General features: G+C 43.9%; 1 protein-coding gene across 1 annotated transcript in view; it reads right to left on the reverse strand.

The window, feature by feature from the left end:
- The window catches only part of LY75 (lymphocyte antigen 75), a 126,792-nt gene extending 104,413 nt beyond the window's left edge, over positions 1–22,379 (reverse strand). The window contains exon 1 of the mRNA XM_053260658.1: positions 22,025–22,379. Within this exon, the coding sequence (XP_053116633.1) occupies positions 22,025–22,118 (94 nt within the window). The 5' untranslated portion in view covers positions 22,119–22,379. The remainder of the gene's footprint in view (positions 1–22,024) is intronic.
- Positions 22,380–24,414: the final 2,035 nt, after the last annotated feature.

Genomic DNA, 24,414 nt, shown 5'->3' on the forward strand with positions numbered 1-24,414 from the left:
AAGAAATCAGCCCTTTGCCCTATTTGTAATCTGAGTGCACCACCCTTGGGGCACTGCCACCCAACCCACTGTTTTGCCCCTGAAGCCCCACATAAACAAGTTGAAAGAGTGAAGAGAATGATGAACAACACCACCACTTAATTTTTTGGCACAGTTATTTGAGAATTTTGCAGTGGGTGTGAGCCTGTCCCTGTGGCACTAGCACAGCAGCACAACCCATCTGTGGATTCAAGCAATCTTTCAATAAAACACTCCCTCCCCATGGAACAGTGACCACAGGTCATTTGAGACAGCAAGATAGACCAATGAGCCAGCGTGGCGTAGTGGTTAGAGTGCTGGACTAGGACCAGGGAGACCCGAGTTCAAATCCCCATTCAGCCATGATACTAGCTGGGTGACTCTGGGCCAGTCACTTCTCTCAGCCTAACCTACTTCACAGGATTGTTGTGAGGAGAAACCTAAGTATGTAGTACACTGCTCTGGGCTCCTTGGAGGAAGAGCAGGATATAAAATGCAATAAAATAAAATAAAACTGCCTTGGTACTATGGAACAGCTTCAAATGTTCATTTAACTGAACTGGATTGAGCTGCAGCCCAAACAAATCAGCCTACTGTTCAGAATTGTTGAGATTTATCATCACTGCATTTAAGAAAGTGCAAAACCATGGATCATGGTTACAAGAAAGAGAGTAGCAACTAAGACTCCTGGGGATGTCAACAGATTGACAGGGGTATTCCCCACCCCGCTCCTTTTGTCTCCTGTAGTCCCATGTGGATGACCTGTCCCTGCAATGGCAAAAGTTGTGAACCCCTGGCTTAGACATCATGTCCCGCCAAATTACATTGTGGCCTAAATTACATTAGACTGCTCAACTTGGGCAACAAAACTTAGACACCACTATAACTCATAAAAATCAGAAGAAAAACAAAATAGCTCTTCAAAAGACCCCTGAACAAGTCAAGAGATTCTTTCTAAACCTTTGGAAAGAAACACCTGTGTAATTTCAGAACTTTCCTAACCAGCTTCTCGAAAAGCTTCTCCACACAATTTATACCATGGCTTTTAGCAAGAGCTTTGGAATTGGACTGAGCTCCCAAAGATATTTGGGTATTTCTGTCTCAAAATGCTGTCTTCCAAATCCCTTTGCAAGGTCAGTTTGCATTTCAATCACACTGAATACAATGCATACTTAAGTAAAGCATTCATGAGCATTTTTTGCATATCTTTTTGCATATCTTATCTTCTGCTAATCACTCAGTGCCTCAGCTGGAGTGGAGAGAGTAAGAGAAGTCAATTTGAATTGCAATGCTTTTCCTAAGAACAAAGCATTCTGTCCGAAACACAGTCATTTTGATTTGGAAACAAAAATCTGTTTTTTAATTCTTGATTTTGTTTTGGTTAGAAAACCGCCGAAATTCCCATTTTCAGGCACAAAACCTTTTATACCCAAATCGAAATCCTCAAGCCTACTCTGTTATAGGGAAAAATCCTATAACACAGGCTGACTGTAAGAAAAACACCAATTCACAATGTTCAAAGGTCTTCTGCTATGTTAACAAGTGTCCACCCACCTCCCTAAATGAAAATAATGATGCCTTTCCAAACACATCAGTGGAAGTTCAGTGGAAGAACATTCCACTGAAACTAGAGGATTATATTGCCTGCACTCTAGATCAGATTGTAAGGAAAATTTAATGTATAATCCTGATACAATGCTTATAAACTTTAGCGGAACACTATTTAATTTAGCATAAACTGGTCAGTTACCTAGTTCTGCACAGTACTCTTCCTAATTCAATGTTTTAAATCTATTAGCACACTTTTGATGCTACAAAAAAGACAAGCATTGAGTTTGTATTAGTCTCTTAAAAGAATATTTTAAAAGATAACTTCAGTTTCTCATGGAATTTATTCCTGATAGCCCTAGACACCCTAATGTGGAAACTAACACTGTGCAAATCTAGAAAACATTGCTAAAATGGTAATGAGCTTTTATTGCTTCTCAAGCGTACATTGAAGAAACCAATCCCAAGTGGCATCTTGACTCATATTTTATAAATTCTATGGAATATGGCTCCCCCATATTGAGGTATTTAACCTCTAGTTTTGTGATGTGTGTGAAAATTTCTGCATATCACATTCTTTGAGGGCTAACCTAATAATATATTAATTAAAGACCACAACATAAAAATAATAATGTTAATTGCCCTGCTAAAGAAAGCTATGGAACATAAATAGAACTGAGATCATCTAAATTAGCAACTGAACTGGATCTTGAAATATTTATTCAGAATGTATTAGCCTGAATGATGGTGGTTCACATACAAAGCTTCTAGCTGGAGAAAAATATGTTTGTGCACTCACGGCCCACTCAGGGCATATTCCCTTGAGTCCTGCCACTAGCAATTTGTTGAAAGAAAACAATGGTGCTGTGTCTAACACATTTCACTGAAATGCATGATGCAAGTTTTATTTCATTTCTAAAAATGCCACTCGTTGGAACTGGCTGAACACTCAAATGAATAAACAAACTATCCTACAGACGAGCCCTCAATTTTAGTGGGGCGGAGGAAAAAGTATAACAGCATTCTGTTAACTCGGCAGAAAGGCACAGAGAAAGCTTACTGGCTGGGTAAATATTCTTTTAGTTTTATATTTGATTTACAATTGGTAGCCTAGCAGATATTTGCATTTTTCATAGCTGAGCAATGCGCCAATGAAGACTTCATATAGAACAGCTGTGTTTTGAAACAGATGATGGCACTGGTTTTCCTTTAAGTTCTTTTTTGAAAAACTGCCAGAAGCTGATTTAAAATCTTATTTTTGACACTGTGTATAGCACAATGGCTTTAATATTAAATTAAGGGGAAAGGAGAAAAAAGAAAAAAAAGGAAAATAAAAAAGAACTGTAATAAAGCAACAAGGAATCTTGTGGTTAGTAATGCATTCTGATGAGGACATTTATGAAAGCAAAGAACAGCACTTGATGATTTGTTTTAAGCACTGTGATGCTTCTGTTGGCACGTAAAAATCTCTACGAAACTGTCAGGAGATCCCCACTCAAGCTTACTTATTAACAAAACTGATCCATGTGACTTGAAGTTCAAGAAGAATCCGCTCGCAATAGTCCTGCATCTAGCAATAAGCAGCAAGCACCAGAGGCGTAACGATAGGGGGGGCAGGGGGGGCATGAGCCCCGGGCGCCATCTTTGCGGGTCATGTGGGGGGCGCCACCAGATCCCCAATTTTTTTTAATTTTTTTTTAAAAAAAAAATTAATACAAATTTCTCCGGCGCCCCCTCCCCCACGAGCAGTCCCTTCTGCGCCCACGCCCCCCCACTGCTTTGCTGGCCTGGCTTTCCGGCGGGCGCCGCGACGGGCGCCTAGTTCCATGCTCTTGCCTTGCCTTGGCTCGCGACGGAACTTATATCCAGCCAGAAAAGAGGCCCTCTAGTGGCTTGCCAGCCAGGGTGAGGGAGGGTCTCTAGTCACGCATGCGCAACTCGGCCGGCGTGCTGAGTCGCGCTGTGCATGCGTGCGTCCGTCCTCCCAGCTCGGCTCGCCTGCACGTGGCGCGGTCGCGGAGGAGAGCGTCGTTGCTGGGGCTGGGGCTGCAGGCGCAGGCAGGAGGACACGGACACCCAGCGGCACGGACAAGAAAGGATTCGGCGGGCGGGTGGTCACAACAAGGTGTGTGTTTTCTCTTCTGTCGTGTCGTGTAGTCTTCTTATTCTTATCAATCCCTGATTCCCCGCCTGTTCTGCCACTTCCTTCCTTCTGCATCTCAGCCTTACATGATCTACGAGCAGCAGCAGCCCAACCCCTTGTTGAAACTTGTGGCCGCCCCCCTCCCCTTCAATCTCGCTGCTTCCCCCTCCATTTGAAACCTTTTCTGGTGTAAATAGCGCACGGTTTTGGAAAAGGGGAGTCTTTCTTTAACAGCGGGAGAATAAGGAGTCTTTAGCACTATCACCCTAGTCCCTCGAATTACTCTGGAGTCCTTGGTTTTCGTTTTGTTAAAATACATACAGTCACTCACGGGGTTATTGTGAGGAAAAACCTAAGTGTAATGTAGGATGTATCATCATTCATTGCATCATAATTCTGGTGTTTGAGATACAAGCCAACTTCACAGGGTTGTTGTGAGGAAAAACCTAAGTATAATGTAGGATGTATCATCATTGCATCATAATTCTGGTGTTTGAGATACAAGCCAACTTCACAGGGTTGTTGTGAGGAAAAAACACATGTGTGTCAGTCAGATGTATGTTGGGGGGGGCGCAATTTCAGTGCTTGCCCCAGGCACCGTTTTCCCTAGTTACGCCTCTGGCAAGCACATTTGGAACCCTTTCAGAGTCTCTCCCACGAGGTCCAATTCTGTTGTGAGATTCTTACAGAAATATCTGCCTCCCATCAGTAAGGCAAGAACTTGCTAAATTGTTTCCATTCAGCACCAAGTTTAAATCACTCAGTGCTCCCAAATGTAAAATATTAAAGCAAGGGATTCAATGAAGAAAGCAGAGGACCAAGAAGATCTGAGTACATCAGATTTGACATGAGTAATCTTTGTTCTGCAGGAGACAGACTACTCCCGGGGCTTTTATGTACAGCAGGTAAAGCTCTGGGGTAAATGTTGAGCGAAGCCACTTCAAATTACGCTCATGGCATGAGGGAAGCAGCCCCTCCCCTCTTCCCTTGGGGTTTTCTTTTGGTGCAGGTTCACATTGCATGCCTCCATGTTTTCCGTCTAACGGGGAGAGGGAGCGAGGGAGAACATTCCTTGGATAGGAACACAACGTTGCCTTCAAAACTTCATGTCCTAGACTGGGAGCATTTGTATACACTAACAGGGTATACTCTTCCCTTTCCCCCAACACATGCATGTTGCTTTAACAAGCGAAAATCTTAAGCAAGCAGACTAATATTGTTCCAAAAAGTCAGCTTGAGCAAACACAGAGGTTTTACTTTTGTAACTAGAACTTAAAGAGTTTGCTTCCTGCAGCTAGGCAAGTCTGATTGATTTGCGTTTTTAAAGAGCTATATCTGCATTCCTAAAGAGTGTTACGTTAATCATTCTCCCTATTTCCTTCAGCATTTTCAGAAAAACTTGCTTAAAACCAGCATTTTAAAACCTGGAAATACATAGATAAGCTAGAATTCGGAAGATAAAGCCCAATTTGTCTGTGGAGTGCTACCAAGGATCTTGAATGGATTTCAGGATAAATTTGGCCAGTGTGTGAATGCACACACTTTCTTCCAAAGTAGAATTGTGGAGTGGAAATACTCCTGGTGAACAGTGAAGAGCTGAGCCACGTCCAATCACAAGGATAATCACAGTTATAACCACCGATGACAGTCGATATAGCTAGAAACACCCTCTGTCTTAAAACAGATTGGGGTCTTTTGAATTTCTGATTTAAAAATACTGCCTGAAGTTAACAAGGACAGTCCAAATACTGTTTGGCTGTCCTGTGAACAGTTTACAGAGGAGGAACAAATGTAATCCTACTTATCAGAGTTACGCATTTTTCTAATGTGCATCACATATAGAAGCATTCCACATTATGCTCTACATATGATTGTAACGCAGATATTGTAACATTGGAGAAAGTTCTTCCAGTGATACAAGCCATGATAAAGCAAAGGTAGAATTGCTGTAAAAGGTAGGCAGAGAGTTATAAATGGGTAGATGACTCAGCCTTTAAAGAACGTGAACTAGTCCACCACAAGAACTGAGACTAGTTTGGTCTTTCAGATTTAGTCAGCTTTACCTTAGCAGCAAGTCTCAAGGCAAAAAGTAGGAGAGCCAGGAACTCCCCTGCTAACATTTCGCCTCATTAACTGCAAACTGGAGAAAATGGCTTAGTACCTTATTGCTTTATTCATGTTGCCAGATAATGAATTCTGTTAAATGAAAGGGCACCAACAAAAGTTGGTCTAGAAAATAATAATGAAAAAAGCCTTTATTCAGCCATGCAATATGGCATTCACTTAATTATTACCTGCATAGAACAGAGGTGGAAAACTTTCCCTCCTGCCTCATTTAGCAGTAGCTGCATTCAGCTGCTGGGTAGGAGGGAGCCCTCTGACCCAGCTGCTGCTTAGCAGACGAGCACGGACGAAACCTCCAACTCACACATAAGCTGCAAACTGGAGTGCACACAGCTCCCAAATAAGGGTAGGAGGCCTCTCCTACCTTAATTATGATCTTGTGAACTGCCTTACTATGTTACGAGTATGAGCATGCATTATAGGTAGTTGCCGTCACTTCCTTTCTGGTCAAGCACAACTTTCGTTTCTTAGTCAGCAATCAGGCCTCATTAATTCGCAAGGAGAACCAAACAATTTTTTTTTAAATATGTGATGACAGTGTGCCTATTAATGTCTCCATCAAGGAATGAAGCCACGCCCATAGACTGCAGATCCAGAGACTGAGTTAACAGACAAGTTTGGCAAGGATTTTTTAATAGTAGCTGGGAGTGGAGGTTAAATACCATATATAGTTCGTTGCTCATTATCATGAAGCAGAACAGACTATGAACAATAAGATAAATTATGCAACTCCATACAGGTTGATATATCTAGCTTTTCAGGGTACAGAATTTACATTACACTGGCACAGAAGGGGGAGGCACTCATCATTAGAATATCAATGAGTCATAAGAATATCAATAGCTATAAGCCCTAATAGTGAAGAATGGCACCCAGTATAACTGAAAATATGTCAAACCCAAGATAACCTGGTAATTATCAGCATGATAACCGGTAATTATCAGCCAGCATAGTGTAGTGGTTAGAGTTTTGGACTAGGACCGGGAAGACTCAAGTTCGAATCCCCATTCAACCATGAAACTCACTGGGTGACTCTGGGCCAGTCATGTATCTCTCAGCCTAACCTACCTCACAGGGTTGTTGTGAGTATAAAAATAACTGTGCATACCACTCTGAGCTCCTTAGAGGAAGAACAGGATATTAGTGTAAAAATAAATAAAATAAAATAAAAAATTTCTAGGAAAATAGTTTCCATTCTTATATAAATCTGAGTGGCAGGGAGGAGGACTTTGTGAACAACTACTAAAGTTCTGTTTCATACTTATTTAGTGAACAGTTTCTTTTTAATTTGCAACTCTGATATCACTGATAATGCTGAAGTGTCTAATTATAGTGAGCAGCCTCCCCTCCCCCTAAAGAATTAACTGGAAGTGTCTTGACTGTCAGGCTGGTGAACTCCAGGGCTCAGCCAGCCAGCACACTGGAGGAGTGGGTGGGACCTAGAGAGCTGTTGCCAGGAAGAAGAGAGTTCTTTCTTAGAAGAAGCTAGGCTGGAGGTGCTGAAATGAACATGTGGCCATGGAGGTTGGCTGCAGGAGAATAACTCTGTAAATCCTGGGAAGACAGGATTACAGGAAGCTTGAAGTCTCACTAGGAGTTTAGTGAGTTCAAGGACAAGGGAAGTTTAGTCTAGGGAAAGGTTTGTTTAGTCAGACTTGTGTTAAGGATGCTCTATTTCTTTTGTGTGTGCTTTTGTATATTCCTGATACTGTTCTATTATTGTTTACCTGTAACGTAATTAAAAAAACACACTAGCTACACCCATCTTACGTAGGGCATTGCAAAAGACTCTATAAACATTTAAGCGTGCATTAAAACAACCTATTTTTGTAATCCTACTAAGTATTCTTAACTGCATTTAAGGCTGAGAAAGTCTCAGATGGAAGCAGTCTGTAGTAATTTAATACAACTTTGTTTTTAGTTCTTGTCTTTTTACAAGCCTCTCCGAGTTGGTTTTTAACTCAGGAAAAGGAGGGTCCAAAGGGGGATTCCTCTGGTGCAAACATGTCCTCAAATGGTCAGAAACTATCAGTTTTCTCACCACATGCATGGAAGATTTTTGAACTTATCCAACAGCAAAATAAAGAGAGTATTCCCTGGGATTCCACCCCAAGCTCAGGGAGGTTCAAGCTCTGTTGATAAGAGGGGTGGCGGCGGCAGCATTTTAAACCTACCAGAAATATAGTTTTAGGAGAAGCCTAGCCAGGCAGCTCAGCAGGGACAATTCAGCATTTCTTTCCTTCGCACGAGCTTGCTCTGAGACAGAGGCTTTAATCCGCTACACTAATATTGTGTCCATCCTTCACTACATGATCAACTTATCTTTATTTATTACTGTAACTGTAAAATTAAAGAAAAATTAAAAATACTTTTAAAAAGAAAAGAATGGAACCTTCATAATCAGAGGCAGTATGCCTCCAATTATCAGGTGCAGAGAGAGCAAAAATCAGAAGGCAGCTGTCTCCATCCTGTCATGTCTGTGAGTTTCCCTGGGGATTGCCTGTTTAAACAAAAGTTAAATGGTCTTGTTTATGTGTGTTTTCGCTACCATTGTGTCTCTCTCTTGATCCTCTTTTCTCTTGATGGTTTTGCTGCTTTAAGATTTTATGTCTGGAATTGTTGCTTTATACTGTATCTTTATTTATTTATTTGCATATTTATTTATTTATTTATTTATTTATTTATTATTTCTCTATGTAAACCACTTTGGAAACGTTTGTTGAAAAGTGGTATATAAATTGTTGTTGTTGTTAATGATGAATGTCAGAGTGGTTCAAAGTTAGCAAGTGAGTCACGAACTGCCAGCTAAAATCTTACCTGAGCCATCAGTGGCCTCATTTTCATTCACTCTTTTGCAACATAGAGACAATAATACAGGCTGACCCTACAGGGCTGTTGCAATAATTACTTAGAACGCTCAGAAAAATGGCTGATGGCCAAGCATAATCATTATCATCTGGCTGGCCACTGTTGCAGACACAGCCCTAGACAACAACCTTGGCCTGCAGCAAGTAAAGATGCAGCACAGTACATTGCTGCATGCATGTGCCAGTCTCTTTCTCTTGCTTTTCACCTTGGTAGACACAGGGTATTTTTTAAGGCTAGAGGAGACACTGCAAGAGTCTCATATACAGCTGTCCAACACTGTGCTGTGTAAGACTTTGGTTTGGGGCGGTATAAAAATCCATTAAATAAATAATAAATAAATAAGACAGTTAGCTGCTCTGGCAGCTGAGCATGTTCCCGTTGCCAGCCTTGAGCCACAAGGGACACCTGGAACACACCTCCAGCAGCAGGTAGTCCAAAGCTGGTGCCAGTGACAGAAGCACTGGTGCAAACAAGAGGAGAAACAGCACAAAGCAAAACTCTTATTATTGAGACTGCCTGTCACCTAGGCTGTGGCTAAGGGTTACTTCATCCAAGTTCATGGGAAAATACCCACACCCATACCTAAAGACATGAAAATTGTCAGGTATTTGTCAGGAATAACATGGTTATTACTGGATATAAACTCTACAGAAGGGACAGAGAGGGGAGGATTGGGGATGGAATAACACTGTGTATTAAAGAAGGGATAGAATCCAACAAACTAGAAAATCTAGGAGGACCAGAGTCCTCCACAGAATCACTATGGGTGACAATCCAAGGACTGACAGAAAATGTGTTATTGGGGACATACTATTGCCCTTTGGATCAAAACACTGAGAGTGACCTGAAGTTGTAGAAGCAAATAAGAGAGGTATAAAACAAGAGACAGAGTGGTAATGATGGGTGACCAGTTACCCACACATAGACTGGGTAAATTCACATTCAGGTAGTGAAAAATAAGCCAAATTTTTAGACATGATAAATGACTGTGCCTCAGAACAGTTACTCGCGGAACCAACCAGAGAGATGGTGATTTGGAGTTTCCTGATTCCTGAGTGGTGCCGAGGATCTGGTGCAAGATGTCAGAATTGCGGAAACATTGGGGATCAGTGACCATAGTGTGACCCAATTCAGCTTGTTTGTTTGTTTGTTTATTAGAAGCATTTAATATACCACCCACTCCAAAGACTCCGGGCGGTGTACAATGACATGTAAATAAGATAACATTAAAAATTAGGGATGTGCACGAACCGGTTCGGAGGCCATGTTGGAGGCCTCTGAATCGGTTCGGAAACAGACCGGTCTGGCGGTCCGGCACCAAGGGGGGGGTCTACCTTTAAGGTCGGGGGGGTAGAACTTACCCCTCCCGCCGCTCTTCCCCCTCCGGCACTGCATTTAAAATCGAAGTTTTTAGGGCAGCAGCGTTCCTCCCTGCCCCCGTCGTTGCCCAGAAGAAGCTGTAATAGAAGCACGCATGTGTGCGTTGCGGTGTGTGCGGGGCTGTCGCCGGCACGCGTGCGTGCCGCATACATCACACACAGCGTGCATGTGACGTATGCGGTGCGCGCACACATGGTGGTGACAGGCACGTGCGTGCCGCACCGCGCGCATGCGTGCTTCTATTACAGCTTCTTCCGGGCAACGACGGGGGCAGGGGCGGCAGGGAGGAACACTGCCGACCCGAAAACTTCAATTTTAAATGCAGCGCTGGAGGGGGAAAAGGGGCGGGAGGGGGAAGAGGGGCGGGAGGGGGAAGAGGGGCAGGAAGGGTAAGTTCTACCCCCCTGCCCTTAAAGGTAGACCCCCCCCCCCCGCGCAGGTCCGGACCCATGCACATCCCTATTAAAAATTGCAAACTAAAATAGATAATGGAAAGGAAATAAAGTATACTACAGGGCAAATGCCCAGCAGAAAAGAAAGGTCTTCAATAAGGATTTAAAGACTGGTAAAGAGGGGGCTAGACGAATCTGAAGGGGAAGAGAATTCCAAAGAAGTGGTGCAGCAATTAAAAAAGCCCTATTGCGGGTCCTAGAACTCCGAACCTCTTGAAAATCAGGGACCAACAAAAGGGCCATCTGAAATGATCTAACAGGATGGGATGTAACTAGATGGGAGAGGCAATTCTGTAGGTAACAGGTGCCAGGCCCCGCAAGGCTTTGAAGGTAAGAATCAGGACTTGAATTGAATTGAATTGAATTGAATTGAATTGAATTCGGAAGCGAATGGTTAACCAGTGCAGTGACTGCAGATGAGGTGTTACCCTATCATATCTTTTGGCATCCATAAATAGGTGAGCAGCTGCATTCTGGATCCGCTGAAGCTTCCTGATCGTCTTCAAAGGTAACCCTAGGTAAAGCGTGTTACAGTAATCTAAGCGGGAGATGACAAGGGCATGAGTCACTGTGGTTAGTGCCTGCCGATCAAGATAAGGGTGTGATTGGAGAACCAGATGAAGCTGGGCAAATGCACTTCTAGCCACAGCCTCCGCCTGTTGTTCAGGCAGGAGGCACGAGTCCAAAAGAACCCCCAAGTCATGGACAAGCTCCTTTGGGGGCAGCGCCACCCCATCCAAAAAAAGGTTTGGATCCAACTGTTGGCCAGTACGAGGGCTGAATAAGAGCAGCTCAGTCTTAGTGTGTTTTAGTCTGAGCTTATTTAGTCTGAGTCATCCAGATCTTAACAGCTTCCAGACACCGAGCAAGCACAGAAACAGCATCCCCAGCATGGTCTGGGATGGCAATGTACAGCTGAGTATCACCAGCATATTGATGGAATCTGACCCCAAACTAGCAAATGACCTGACCCAGTGGCTTCATATAGATGTTAAAAAAGGATATGGGCAAGAACTGAAACCTGGGGAACTCCATATAGAAGTGGGTCAGAATACCTGTCTTCAATGCATACCGAATGGACACGCCCACTAAGGTACGAATGGAACCACTGTAAAACAGTGCCCCAATACCCAACCCACACAGGCAGTCGGGAAGGATAGCATGATCAATAGTGTCAAAAGCCACTGAGAAATCTAAAAGGACCAAGAAAGGGACACTACCCTCGTCGAGGTCCCAAAGAAGGTCATCTACCAGAGCGACCAGTGCTGTCTCCATCTGTGCCAAGGTCTGAAACACGACTGATAAGAATTAAGGTAATTGGTTTCCTACACAACCCTCTCGAGCTGGGCACATACAACCCTCTTATATGTGAGTGGAGCATTGCCAAGGAAGTCCAACACTGATGCGTTGGACTTCAGATGAAGAAATTTCTCAAAAATGAAGGGACTGGTAAAAAGGAAGCTGAAAGGGAACGTCAGGAGGGTCAAATCACTCCAGAAAGCATGGAACTTATTTAAAACTACAATAGAAGATCAGTTGGAATGTATACCAAGAAAGAGGAACAGTACCAGCAAGTTCAGGAGGATGCCAGCGTGGCTAACAAGTAGAGTCAGGGAAGCTATAAAAGGAAAGATGACTTCCTTCAGAAAATGGAAGTCCTGCCCAAATGAAGCGAACAGGAAGAAACAAACTCTGGCAAAATAAATGCAGAGAGTCACTAAGGGATGCAAAAAGAGTGTTTGAGGAGCATATAGCTAGACGTGTCAAGGGGAATAACAAAAACTTCTTTAAATATATCAGCAGTAGAAAACCTGCCAGGGAGGCAGTCAGATGATGAAGGTGTGAAAGGGATTATTGAGGATAATGAGCTTACACAGAAGCTGAATGAGTTATTTGCCTCTGTCTTCAAGGCGGAGGACACTGACCATATACCTCTCTGTAACTGAGCTTCTCAGGCTTGGAGGCTGAAGAACTGGGCCAATTTGAGGTGACAAGGGACGATGTTCTAAATTGTCTTGGAAAACTAAAAATTAACAAATCACCAGGGCAAGATGGCATCCACCCAAGAGTTCTAAAAGAACAAAAATTTGAAATTGCTGATCTCCCTAGCAAAAAAAATGTAACTTCTCCCTACAGTCAGGGTCTGTACCAGAGGACTGGAAAGCAGATAATGTAACTTCCATTTTCAAAAAGGGATCTACGGGAGATCTGGGAAATTATAGGCCGGTGAGCTTAATTTTGGTGCCGGTAAATTGATGGAAAGCATACTTAAGGACAAAATTGTTAAACATATAGAAGAAAAGGCCTTGCTGAAGGAGAACCAGCATAGCTTCTGCAAGGGAAAGTCTTGCCTCATTAACCTTTTGGAGTTCTTTGAGAGTGTCAACCGGCATGTGGATAAAGGTGATCTGGTTGACCTAGTATATTTGGACTTCCAAAAAGCCTTTAATAAAGGTCCCCACCAAAGGCTCTTGAGTAAACTTAGCAGTCATGGAATAAGGGGACAGGTTCATGTGTGGATCAGTAACTGGCTGAAGGACAGGAAACAGAGGGTAGGTATAAATGGACAGTTTTCACAATGGAGGGAAGTAAGAAGTGGGATCCCCCAGGGATCTGTACTGAGACCAGTGCTCTTTAACGTGTTCCTAAATGATCTAGAAGTTGGAGTAAGCAGTGAAGTGGTCAAATTTACAGATGACACTAAACTAGTTAAGGTAGTGAAATCCAAAGCATTGTGAGGAGATCCAAAACGATCTCTCCAAACTGAGTGAGTGGGTGACAAAATGGCAAATACTGTTTAATATAAGCAAGTGTAAAGTGATGCACACTGGGGCAAAAAAACCCAACCTCACATATACGCTGATGGGAGCTAAGCTCCCGGTGACTGACCAGGAGAGAGATCTTGGGGTCGTGGTGGACAGTTCATGGAAAGCATCGACTCAAAGCACGGCAGCAGTGAGGAAGGCAAATTCCATGCTAGGGATCATTAGGAAGGGGAATGAAAATAAGAATGCTAGCATTATAAGGTCATTATACAAATCTACGGTGCGACCACATTTGGAGTATTGCATACAGTTCTGGTCACCATATCTTAAGTAGTACATTGTAGACTAGAAAAGGTGCGCAAGAGGGCAACCTGGAACACCTGCCTTATGAGGGAAGGCTACAGGATCTGGGGCTTTTTAGTTTGGAAAAGAGCTGACTACAGGGAGACATGATAGAGGTATATAAAATTATGCATGGAGTAAAGACAGCAGACAGAGAGAAAATTTTCTCCTTCTCTCACACTAGAGCCAGGGGTTATCACATGAAACTGAACGTCGGGAAATTTAGAATCAACAAAAGTCCTAAATTTTATCAGCTTCGGCTGATACGCCAGCTGCATCCATTTCTTGAGATGAACAACCTCAAAACAGTGGTACATATGCTGGTAACCTCTAGGCTGGACTCATGCAATGCTCTCTATGCGGGGCTGCCTTTGTACGTAGTCCAGAAACTGCAGTTGCTCCAGAATGTGGCAGCCAAGTTGGTCTCTGGGTCATCTGGGAAAGACCATATTATTCGTGTGTTGAAAGAACTACACTGGCTGCCGATACGTTTCCAGGCAAAGTACAAAGTGCTGGTTATTACCTATAAAGCCCTAAACAGCTTAGGCCCTGGGTATTTAAGAGAACATCTTATTCACCATGAGCCCCACCTGTTAAGATCATCTAGAGAGGTTCATCTGCAGTTGCCGCAAACTCGTCTGGCGGCTACTTGAGAGCGGGCCTTCTCTGTTGCTTCCCCTGGGCTTTGGAATGTGCTCTCTGTTGAAATAAGAGCCTCCCCATCTCTGGCAACTTTTTAAAAGGCACTGAAGACACATTTATTAACTCAGGCTTTTAATCAGATTTACAGTTTTAGGAATATGTTAAGAAAAAAAGGAATTACTTTCACACAGCATATAATTAATCTATAGAATTCTCTGCCACTGGATGTGGTGAAGGCCACTAGCTTGGATGGCTTTAAAAGGGGCTTATACAAATTCATGGAAGACAGGTCTATCAATGGCTACTAGTCTGGTGGCTATAGGCCACCTCCAGCCTTAGAGGCAGGATGCCTCTCAATACTAGTTGCAGGGGAGCAACATCAGGAGAGAGGCCATGCCCTCACCTACTGCTTGCGGGCCTCCCAGAGGCATCTGGTGGGCCATTGTGTGAAACAGGATGCTGTACTTGTAGGCCTTTGGCCTGATCCAGAAGGGCTGTTCTTATGTCTCTTAGGTCAGGCAGAGAGAAATCAAGTGTTCTACAAATGTGTGAATCAACTTCTCACAGATCTTTTCGTGGGCAAGATTTATGAGTTATAATTTCACATTTGAGGTTATATCTGTGTCTTCAGAGGCATGCTATCTTACAACATCACTTTGTAGGGCTTATTTCAGTATACCAAAGCAAGTGCTGTCAACATGTTTTCCTCATTAATTATTTAAGTATTTATATTTCTAACCCTCTTTTCAATTCAGAAAACTCTCCAAGGTGACCTACGTAAAATAAAACATATATAATTATATTAGGGGCTGCTTCCACCCCTCCAGTACACAGCATATACAACCTCTTATTCGTGTTTTTCTCTAGTTACTTTCCTACTAGTATGCATCTGCACTACCAGCTGCACCAGTCACTTCTGCTACAAAGAAACAAACATCAAGTAATTCTCTATCTTATCAGGATGTGGCATGCACCCTATGAAGCACCTGGAGCTTACAGTTACAGACCTGTAAGAAGCTTAAACAAACTAGCGCTGTGTGAACTCCATGTACTCAGACCAAGATGCAGATAAAGGATTCTAGCTGCCACTCTTTGATAAGCGGACTGGGAACTTGAACAAGTTTAATGACTGGTTGGCAAGTTTCCAAGCAATGAAATTTGCTACTCCTGTTACTTTCTAGTAAACTGAAATGGGGCAAACATAACTGTAGGCAGTTTAATTCTTCAAGCACTTAGTGGCCTGGACTATACTGTATCCAAGAACCAGAACTTTTGCAAAACCAGAAAAAAAGTTGTTTGGAAAACATGAAGATAAGCCATTAGAACATCTCTGCAAAGAAGCTTCACTCTAAATATTCTGTGCCTTTGTGCTGATCCAAAAACATAGTAAACTGTCCCCAGGCACCATGCTGTGCAGGGTTTTGGATAATAGGGATGTGCACAAAGCGTTTCGTGTACATCTGGGGGTGGGGGTGGGGGTGGAGAGCAGGCACTCTCTGGAGAGCACTCTGGGCAGACTTATTTCCTGTGCCCTGGACTCAACTTCCGTTTGACTTATTTGGTCAATTTCTAATTTTTTCCTTTAATTTTAAAAATTCTTCCTCCCTGAAAAGACTGACTTGTTTTTTTTTAAAAAGAATAATTTACCATGGATTGTGCAAAGCTGCCACATGTCTCTATAGCCAGCTACAAGGTTTAAAACAACAACAAGAAGAACAAACCAAAGTGGTCATAATCAAACTAAATTTGAAGCCAATGGGTCAATTGATTGATTTAAAAAAAAAATTTTTTTTAGACAGAGAGGGTGCTTCACTTTTTTTGTTTTTTGTTTTCATTTTCCCATCGATCTTGCACAAGCCTGGTGGTTGACTGCAGTACTGAGCAAGATCAATGGGGAAGTTTTTTTTTTTTTAAACCACTATAAAAGTGATATATGCTCCCTATCTTAACAAATTATTAAAATCAAACAATTGACCAATCAGCTTCAAATTTAGTACAAAGAGCCTCACTATCCTGTGCTACAACTGTGCCTAATTTCAGAGCTCCAATGGCCAGCCAAAAGGTGATGATTTCCCCCTAATTTTCCATTGAACTCTATGTTAAAAAAAACTTGTAGCTAGCTATAGAGACATGTGGCAGCCTTGTTCAAGACCCACAGCATTTTTTTTTCAAATGAGTCAAACTTTTATGATTTTTTTTAAAATAGCAAAGGTTTAAAAGAATGTAGAGTCCCCACCACACATGCGCACAAAATCTGTCCCTTCTCTACCTATGCACTTGAATAGGAAGGAGGCAGGTCGCCTGCCTTCTCTGCAATCCCAATGGCCAAAAATGAACCAGAAGGGTTCAAAAATGAACCAGAAGGGTTCCAAAAACAGCTGGAAGGCTGAAGCTGTGCAGCCCTACCCCAATCTATGTAAAATAGCAGGGATCAGGTGGTATAATTAATGATAACCCTTATTCCAGAAAAAGGGCCTAGAACACTAACTTCTAAATTATCCAAAGCAACCCAAATCACATGTTGTATTGTATTAGGTGGGAGTGATGTGTCAAGCTATGGAACTTGCAAAGATTCCATATTCTGCTATCCATTTTGGGTAACAATCATATTGCCAAAAAATATATAGCCTGGAATGCCAACTTCTGAACTAGGACCAACCAATACTACACATGTATTTATGTATTTGAAGCATGTGTAGCCTACCTTTCCACCCATATGAGTCTTCAAGGAGGCTCACCACAAATTACTAAGACAGTGGCTGACATCCAGACCAACATACCACATGCAGAATGAGCACTGTTGCACTAGCACAAAAGCATGGCTTAGCTGTGCTTAAAAGGGCGGGAGATTTGCAGAATTACTCTATACCACTCTTGTAAAAAGTTACCATTAAAATAAACAATGTACTGCAGTTGTGAAACTACTGCACACCAGTCTGGAATGCAAGCTTCAGGCTTAGTGTAATTAGGTAGAATGTCATCTTTGCATCAGTGTAACATCCTCCCATATGCGGTTCATTGTTCTGGGTGTCAGCTAGCAATATTGATCACTGAAGGTTCTTCCAACTATAACTACCAGATATAATTTAGTATTTTCCTCTACCCTAGAGAGCATTGCCTCTAAAATGAGTGCCATAAAAACATTATATGATATTGGACTAGTTCAACATGATGCAGTAGTCATAAAACATCTGAAGAATCAACATTCCTCTATCTGTTCTGGGTAACAAAAATATGTGTTTGTTTCTTTGCATTCTCTGTGCAAGTGCACATATGGGTTTGGTCTGGAACATAGGGCGCTGCCTTATACTGAGTCAGACCATTGGCCCATCTAGCTCAGTATTGTCTACACAGACTGGCAGCAGCTTCTCTAAGGTTGCAGGCAGGAGTCTACTTCAGCCCTATCTTGGAGATGCCAGTGAAAGAACTTGGAACCTTCTGCATGAAGACGCTCTTCCCAGAGCAGCCCCATCCCCTAAGGGGAATATCTTACAGTGCTCACATGTAGTCTCCAGTGTTCCCTCTAACAGAGATTCCCAGATGTTATTCATTACAACTCCCAGCATCCTCAGCTGCAGTGGCCTCTGGCTGGTGATTATGGGAATTGTAGTCAACAACATCTGAGAATCCCTGTTAGAGGGAATACTGGTAGTCTCCCATTCAAATGCAAACCAGGGCAGACCATGCTTAGCAAATGGGACAGTTCATGCTTGCTACCACAAGACATGCACAGAGCAATGTTCAGACCTTTTAGAATGAAAGCCCATTTTGGGTGCAAATGTCCCTTCTTGCCGAGGGGATTTGTGTCCTGCTCGCGTATTGTGGGGGAGGCTCTGTATTCTCCTGCTCAGTTCTCATTTCACCACTGTAGCGGTTTGGGGTTTAAACTCTGTTGAACCCTACTGTTCAGCAAACATTAGTGCAAATTTGTTCCGGGATATCATTTATTGACTGAAACAGGTATGAGGAGTTTGTGGAAGTTTTGTGGCTTACACAAAGTTTCCATCTGTTTCAATGAGATGTTATATTGATTGGTCTGTAGAACTCAGAAGTAGGTGGTTTGGGCCCTTTTTTGGAGGGGGATGCTGTTTAATTTATCAGAAGAGGTACTGGAAAGTAGATAGGTGTGTGTTTGTATGTAGTTTTGTGGCTTATTTCCCTTTAGTTCAACGGAATGAGTGAATCTGGTTGGTTTTGACCAAATCTGCCCATACAGGGCTTGACAAATCCCATTCCAGGAGCCATTCAGAAATTTAACTATGGCACCTAGACTAGAATATTCTGAGCTAGAGTTATTTGTTTTTTTGTTTGTTTCAGACAGACCTATTTCTTTTCTAAGTATGTTGCTTGTAAAGAGGATAAAGAAAAGTTCATTTACCCTCCCCTTCCACAATGTTCATCATTAAGTCCAGTAATTTTGTGAAGTGTCCACTGTTTGGCTCCTACATTTATGGGCTGGCTCCTAGATCCAAAGAAAATTTGTCAAGGTCTGCCTTAGAACCAGTCATTCAGATCTCTTTTATGTTAAATATGGGTTTTGGCTGAGAAGGCATGTAATTTTTAATAATGCATGGTTTTCATTTCCAAGATATTGTTCTCAAGTGTCTCTAACGTAACTCATTGTTGCACAGTATTTATTTATTAAAATGTCCATTCTGGTCCATTCCATTCTGGCTAGGAAGCGGTTAATGAATGTATAACACTGGAAGGGTTTCAGGTCTAAAATATTGTTCTTAAAGTCTTTTACACATCCCACTGCTTTTGATCTATTTAGATAGATCAAAGTTCTGGCCTTTATTCTGTGCCTGAATTCAGCCTTAAGAAAAGAGTACCACCCTGCCCCCACAGAACCTCAGTGCTTTAAACAGTGCCTTTAAGAGCTGATCCAGCTGACAAAGTATATCTGGACTTTGAAAAAGCTTTTGACAAAGTTCCTTGTCAAAGACTCTTGAGAAAACTTAGCAGTCATGGAATAAGGGGAAATTTCATTTATGGATTGTTAATTGGTTGAAGGACAGAAAACACTTCCTGCTGAGATCAGAGCTGCGCCATCTCTGTTGACTTTCAGGAAACAAATGAAGACATCTCTTCAGCCAAGTTTTTTAGATAGCTGGTGTTTTTATGAATATTTTAATCTGGTTTTATGTTTTAACTGTTACATTCTTGGTTTGTTTTATGCTGTAAACCGCAAACAGACTTCAGTAGTGGGTGGTGTACAAATTTATTAAATAAATAATAGTAAACAGAGGGTAGGAATAAATGGACAGTTTTCACAATGGAGGGAAGTAGGAAGTGGGATCCCCCAGGGATTGGTATCGGGACCAGTGCTTTTTAACTAAATGACCACAAATGATCTAGAAGTTGGGTAAACAGCGATATGGCCAAATTTGCAGATGGCATCAAACTATTTAGGGTAGTGAAATCCAAAACAGAATGTGAGGAGCTCCAAAAGGATCTCCCCAAACTGGGGGAGTGGGCAACAAAATGGCAAATGTGGTTCAATGTTAGCAAATGTAAGGTGATGCATATTGGGGCAAAAAATCCCAACTTCACATATACGCTCATGGGATCTGAGCTGTTGTGACTGACCAGGAAAGAGAGCTTGGGGTCATGGTGGACAGCTCATTGAAAGTATCGATAATGTGTGAAAAAGTCAAATTCCTTGCTTGGAATCATTAGGAAGGGGACTGAAACAGTATTCCCTCTAACAGAGATTCCCAGATGTTGTTGACTACAACTCCCATAATCCCCAAGCAAAAGCCATCACAGCTGGGGATTCTGGGAGTTATAGTCAACAACATCTGGGAATCCCTGTTAGAGGAACACTGGACTAAAAAAAACCCTGCTAATGTTATAATGCCCTTACATGGTGCAGCCACATTTGGATTAATGCGTATAGTTCTGATCACCATATCTTAAGGAGGACATTGTAGAACTGAAGAAGGTGCAGAAGAGCACAACCAGGATGATCAGGGACCTAAAGCACTTTCTTTACAAGGTAAAGCTACAACACTCGGGGCTTTTTAGTTTAGAAAAAAGACAAACAGAGGTCTACCAAGGGTCATCCCATGAAAGTGATTGCTAAGAAATTTGGGACCGGCAAAAGGAAGTACTTTTTCACACAATGCATAATTAACCTATGAAATTCTCTGCCACAAGATGTGGTGACAACCACAGGCCTGGATGGCTTTAAGAAGGGTTTAAATAAATTTATGGAGGACAGGTCTATCAGTGGCTACTAGAATGAAGGCCACATTCAGCCTCAGAGGCAAGATGCCTCTAAATACCAGTTTCAGGGGAGCAATAGCAGGAGAGAGAGCATGCTCACTCTTGTCTGTGGGCTTCGCAGAGGCATCTGGTGGGCCACTGTGTTAAACAGGGTGATGAATTGGATGGGCCTTGGGCCTGATCCAGCAGGACTGTTCTTATGTTCTTAAACAATGCACAACAGGCAGAACATAAACAGGTGCAGCAGATATTTGCAGCATGGAAATGTAGCAATAAAAGAAAGTACCACCAAGCCTGTTGCACTTCTGTCCACTGGGAAGCTCTTTTTAAAAGCATGGGGGTGGGGCAAGTGCCTTTGGACAATCATTTGCTCTGCCCTAGGACGAAGCAAAGCAATCAACCTGCCTTCTGCCCCGTTCGCATCTATGCTCTCTAGTAGCTCCAACCAGTCCGTGGAATTCCCCTAAACCCGCCCCACAGTCTGCGCGCCTTTCTTTACGGTAACCTAACCAGGAGAGAGCTGGAGAGTGGCCAACCTTTGAGCCTTTGAGTCATGCCGGGCAAGGTTTCAGTTTCAAACAGCTAGGAGGATAGACCTTATATTGCTTCAAGCGGGTGAGAAGAAAACACGCGTTGCTATCTCCGCAACCGAGGAAGACAGGCAATCGTCTCCTGTCTATTCCGTGGCGGCTAGCTCCAGAGACAAACACTATGACTAATGCCCTATGACATTGCAAGGTGTGATTCCTGCCTGGACCCCATTGGTGGAAAGCAAGGCCTTGACTCCCAATGCTTGGGTCTGGCTATGCTCGCGCAGGTGAGAGAGGAAGGAATGCTCTACAGGGCTTCGTGGTTCTCAGGTGGTCTCCCCAGGTTGAAGGCAGAGAGCCTCGAACCAAAGAGACGGCCCCGAGGCGAAGTCCTCAGGGCTCGGACTGCGCTCCGCTCTCCTGGAACAACAAGGGATTCCTCTGGAGGAGAGCGCCCGTCTTGCATGTGTACCCAAGGAGCAGCGACCTGCTTCCCCGCCGAGCTCTTTCCTTAAGCCCAACCCTTCCACTCACTGGGGACCATTTCCCTAAGAATGCCACCAGCCACTGGGCGCCCAGTCGGGAGCTTTCTCCGAGGAGCAAACTAGCCTAAAGGCGCTTTCGGTTTCCCTCCAGAGACAGCCCAGCCCTCTGAGAGCGGCACCTTGCCCGGAGCCGCCTCACGACGGTATTTCTCCCTCCAGCAATCCCCGCTGAACAACTTTTCACAGGCGCTCTCCCTCTTTCCACGGCACACGGAGGAGCGCTACAGCCCGTTTCCCCCGCTCTGGGTCTCTTGCACACCGCATCCGAGACCCACTTGGATGACGCAGTTGTGGGGTTCTCAGGAAAGCACCCCGCTCCGCATCCAAGAGCGCGCCTCGCTTTCCCTCCAGCTCCAGGGCCGAGCTCACGTCGTGGGGTTCTGTCGGGGTTAGCGTCCGCGACCCCACGCAAGTGCGTGGCAAAGTGCAGATCTGTTACCTGAGGCTGCCCCGCGTAGGCAGCAGCACAAAGTGGCGAGCAGAGCCACGCAGTAGGTGGGCAGGGCGTGTCGACGAAGCGCCCTCCACCACATCCCTACAGTAGCGGATGAGAAGCTGCAGCAGCGAGGAGGGAAAAGTGGCGGCCGCCCAGCTACACAAATGTCCTCTGGGCGCTTCCCAGGCTCTCAGTTACGTTCTGCGCTGAGACTGAGAGCCCCAGAGGCGACGACTGTGGGGCGCGAGCTATTGGCGGAGGCTTGGGACCAATCATATTTTTTTTCCGCCTTGCTTCTGTCTTGCAGAGCAAGTTGTTGCCAGGAGAATCCCGGCGTGAAGTTTGTTGCCAGGCCGTGCTCGACATGTAGCCGCAAGAGTTTTGCGGTGGGGGCGGGGAGTGTATAAATATATAAATTAAAGCAGCTGCTGCTCCACATTACTCTACCCATGGATCTGGGGAAGGGGAGGAAGCGTCCCCTTTCCCCCCACTCCGCACGGAAGCTGGCAGGGTTCCTGTGTGAGGTCATATCGCTCCTTGTCTTGCAGGGCCAGAGATACAGACCCTGTGGGGGGAATGAAAAGGAAGGCCCAAAGTAAAGCAAAACATGAGAGGGGTGTCAGTTTGCTTACAGCCAGAGAGGTGCACCTAGGTAATTTGGGAGCCTGGACCTAAAGGCTTTTGGAGATACCTCCACCTGCAACGCTGCAAGTTAAGCTTCATCCCCCTACATACACGCACAGTGTGGCACACAGTATTTTTAACACTTGGGTCCTTGGCACAAACAGCAACTGAACTCACAAGAGTGTAGGACTATAAAACAGGTATATTTATGGAAATATGCATTAGCAGAAACATATCAACATGCAACTTGCATGTCATTGAACATTTCCCCATCACCCCACATATTTCTTTCCCCACTATTCCCTGTCTCTAAAGCATCCTGTGCAGGTCACAATCACACTCGACCGCCCAGCCCAGCACATGGGCCAGTGCCACAGTGACCACACCACCCTGAACAGACTAAAGAGAGCTTCGGGGGCTCCAGGGGGTGTTTAGGCCCTAGACTTCAGCCCCAAAGTCCAGGGGTAAGAGCACCTCTGCTTACAGCAATAGTGATGTATGTATGGTTAGAAGATGAGAGCATAGATAGATCTGGTGCCAACTCTGCAAAATGGTTTGAGATATCCTGGTCCACCACACCCTTGCGCTTTCCAGATTACACGATGCAACAGTTTCACAACGTATCCTCTAAGTGTACTTCCGTACCACCCGTGTTCTGACATCATAGTCCCTGCACTGTCAGTAAGGTGCTGTCCATATTTCTGATGCCCTCTTTTGGGTTTTAATGCTGCGTTTTAGTGTTACAATGTTGTATGTGCATTGCAGGAAAGTAGCAGTATTTTTCCATTTTAGGAAGGTTGCAACACTGTTTCCGCAATATAAGTGGCGTGGTGTGGATGGTTCATTTAGCAGCGGGAGGGGGAATCTATTGATATTGCCCATTCCCACGTTGATTTTATTTTTATTTTTTATCTCTGGTTTTTCGCTGGCTGTTTACAAACAATGACCAAAGAAAGAAGTGACTCGGAAAAGGCAGAAAGCAGTCAGCACCCCAGTGCCCGAGAAAGCCCATCTGTCTCCTGAGATATTGAAGAGCATGATTTCATGTGTCTTAAAGGACTTAGTCCTTAAAGGATGCAGTCTTGGAAAGAGTTCTTCGCATGCCCCCCACCCTTCCACTTGGCCTCTCTTTCCATATCCCTGGTTCAACAGAATCCCAGCACATTGCTAAGCAGTTGTCAGTCTCTCCATATGGAAAGAGAGGCTCTGCCTGGGCTTGCTTTGCTCACTGCTTTTTGCCTGTGACCAAAGGAGGACAGCTGTCTCGACTGCCCTGCTGCCACCCTCTTGTTCCAAATCTACCCAATCCCCACCCCCCCTGATGCTTATCTAGGGGCCCTCTCTGCCATTGAATTTTTTGTTTCTTTGTTTCACTGGAGCACTTGTGCAATGGTGCAACACTGTAATTTTATATTTGTTTGGAACGGTGCTTCCCCCTGCTAGCAGCTTTGCATAAAGCAACCAATAATTTTTGTATGGTTGTCATCTCATCGCCCCCCTCCCCCTCCATGACCCCATTGGCCAAAAATGGAGCAGGAGGAGGGGGCAGATAATGCGTTTCAGGGATAATATGGACACCCCCTGCTTGGAAAACATGTTGCAGTGAACAGCAATATGAATGGCCGCTAGTCTACCATGAAGCATCGGACAACTCTTTACTCATGGTTTTCAAACTGTTGCACCATTCTGTTGCACCTTGCAACACTTTATACTGGCGCAAATCTCATAAACTAGAAAGCACCCCTGCACCTAAAAGAGAGGCCTATATT

Source organism: Hemicordylus capensis, chromosome 1, assembly GCF_027244095.1.
Source record: "Hemicordylus capensis ecotype Gifberg chromosome 1, rHemCap1.1.pri, whole genome shotgun sequence".
Lineage (NCBI taxonomy): Eukaryota > Metazoa > Chordata > Lepidosauria > Squamata > Cordylidae > Hemicordylus > Hemicordylus capensis.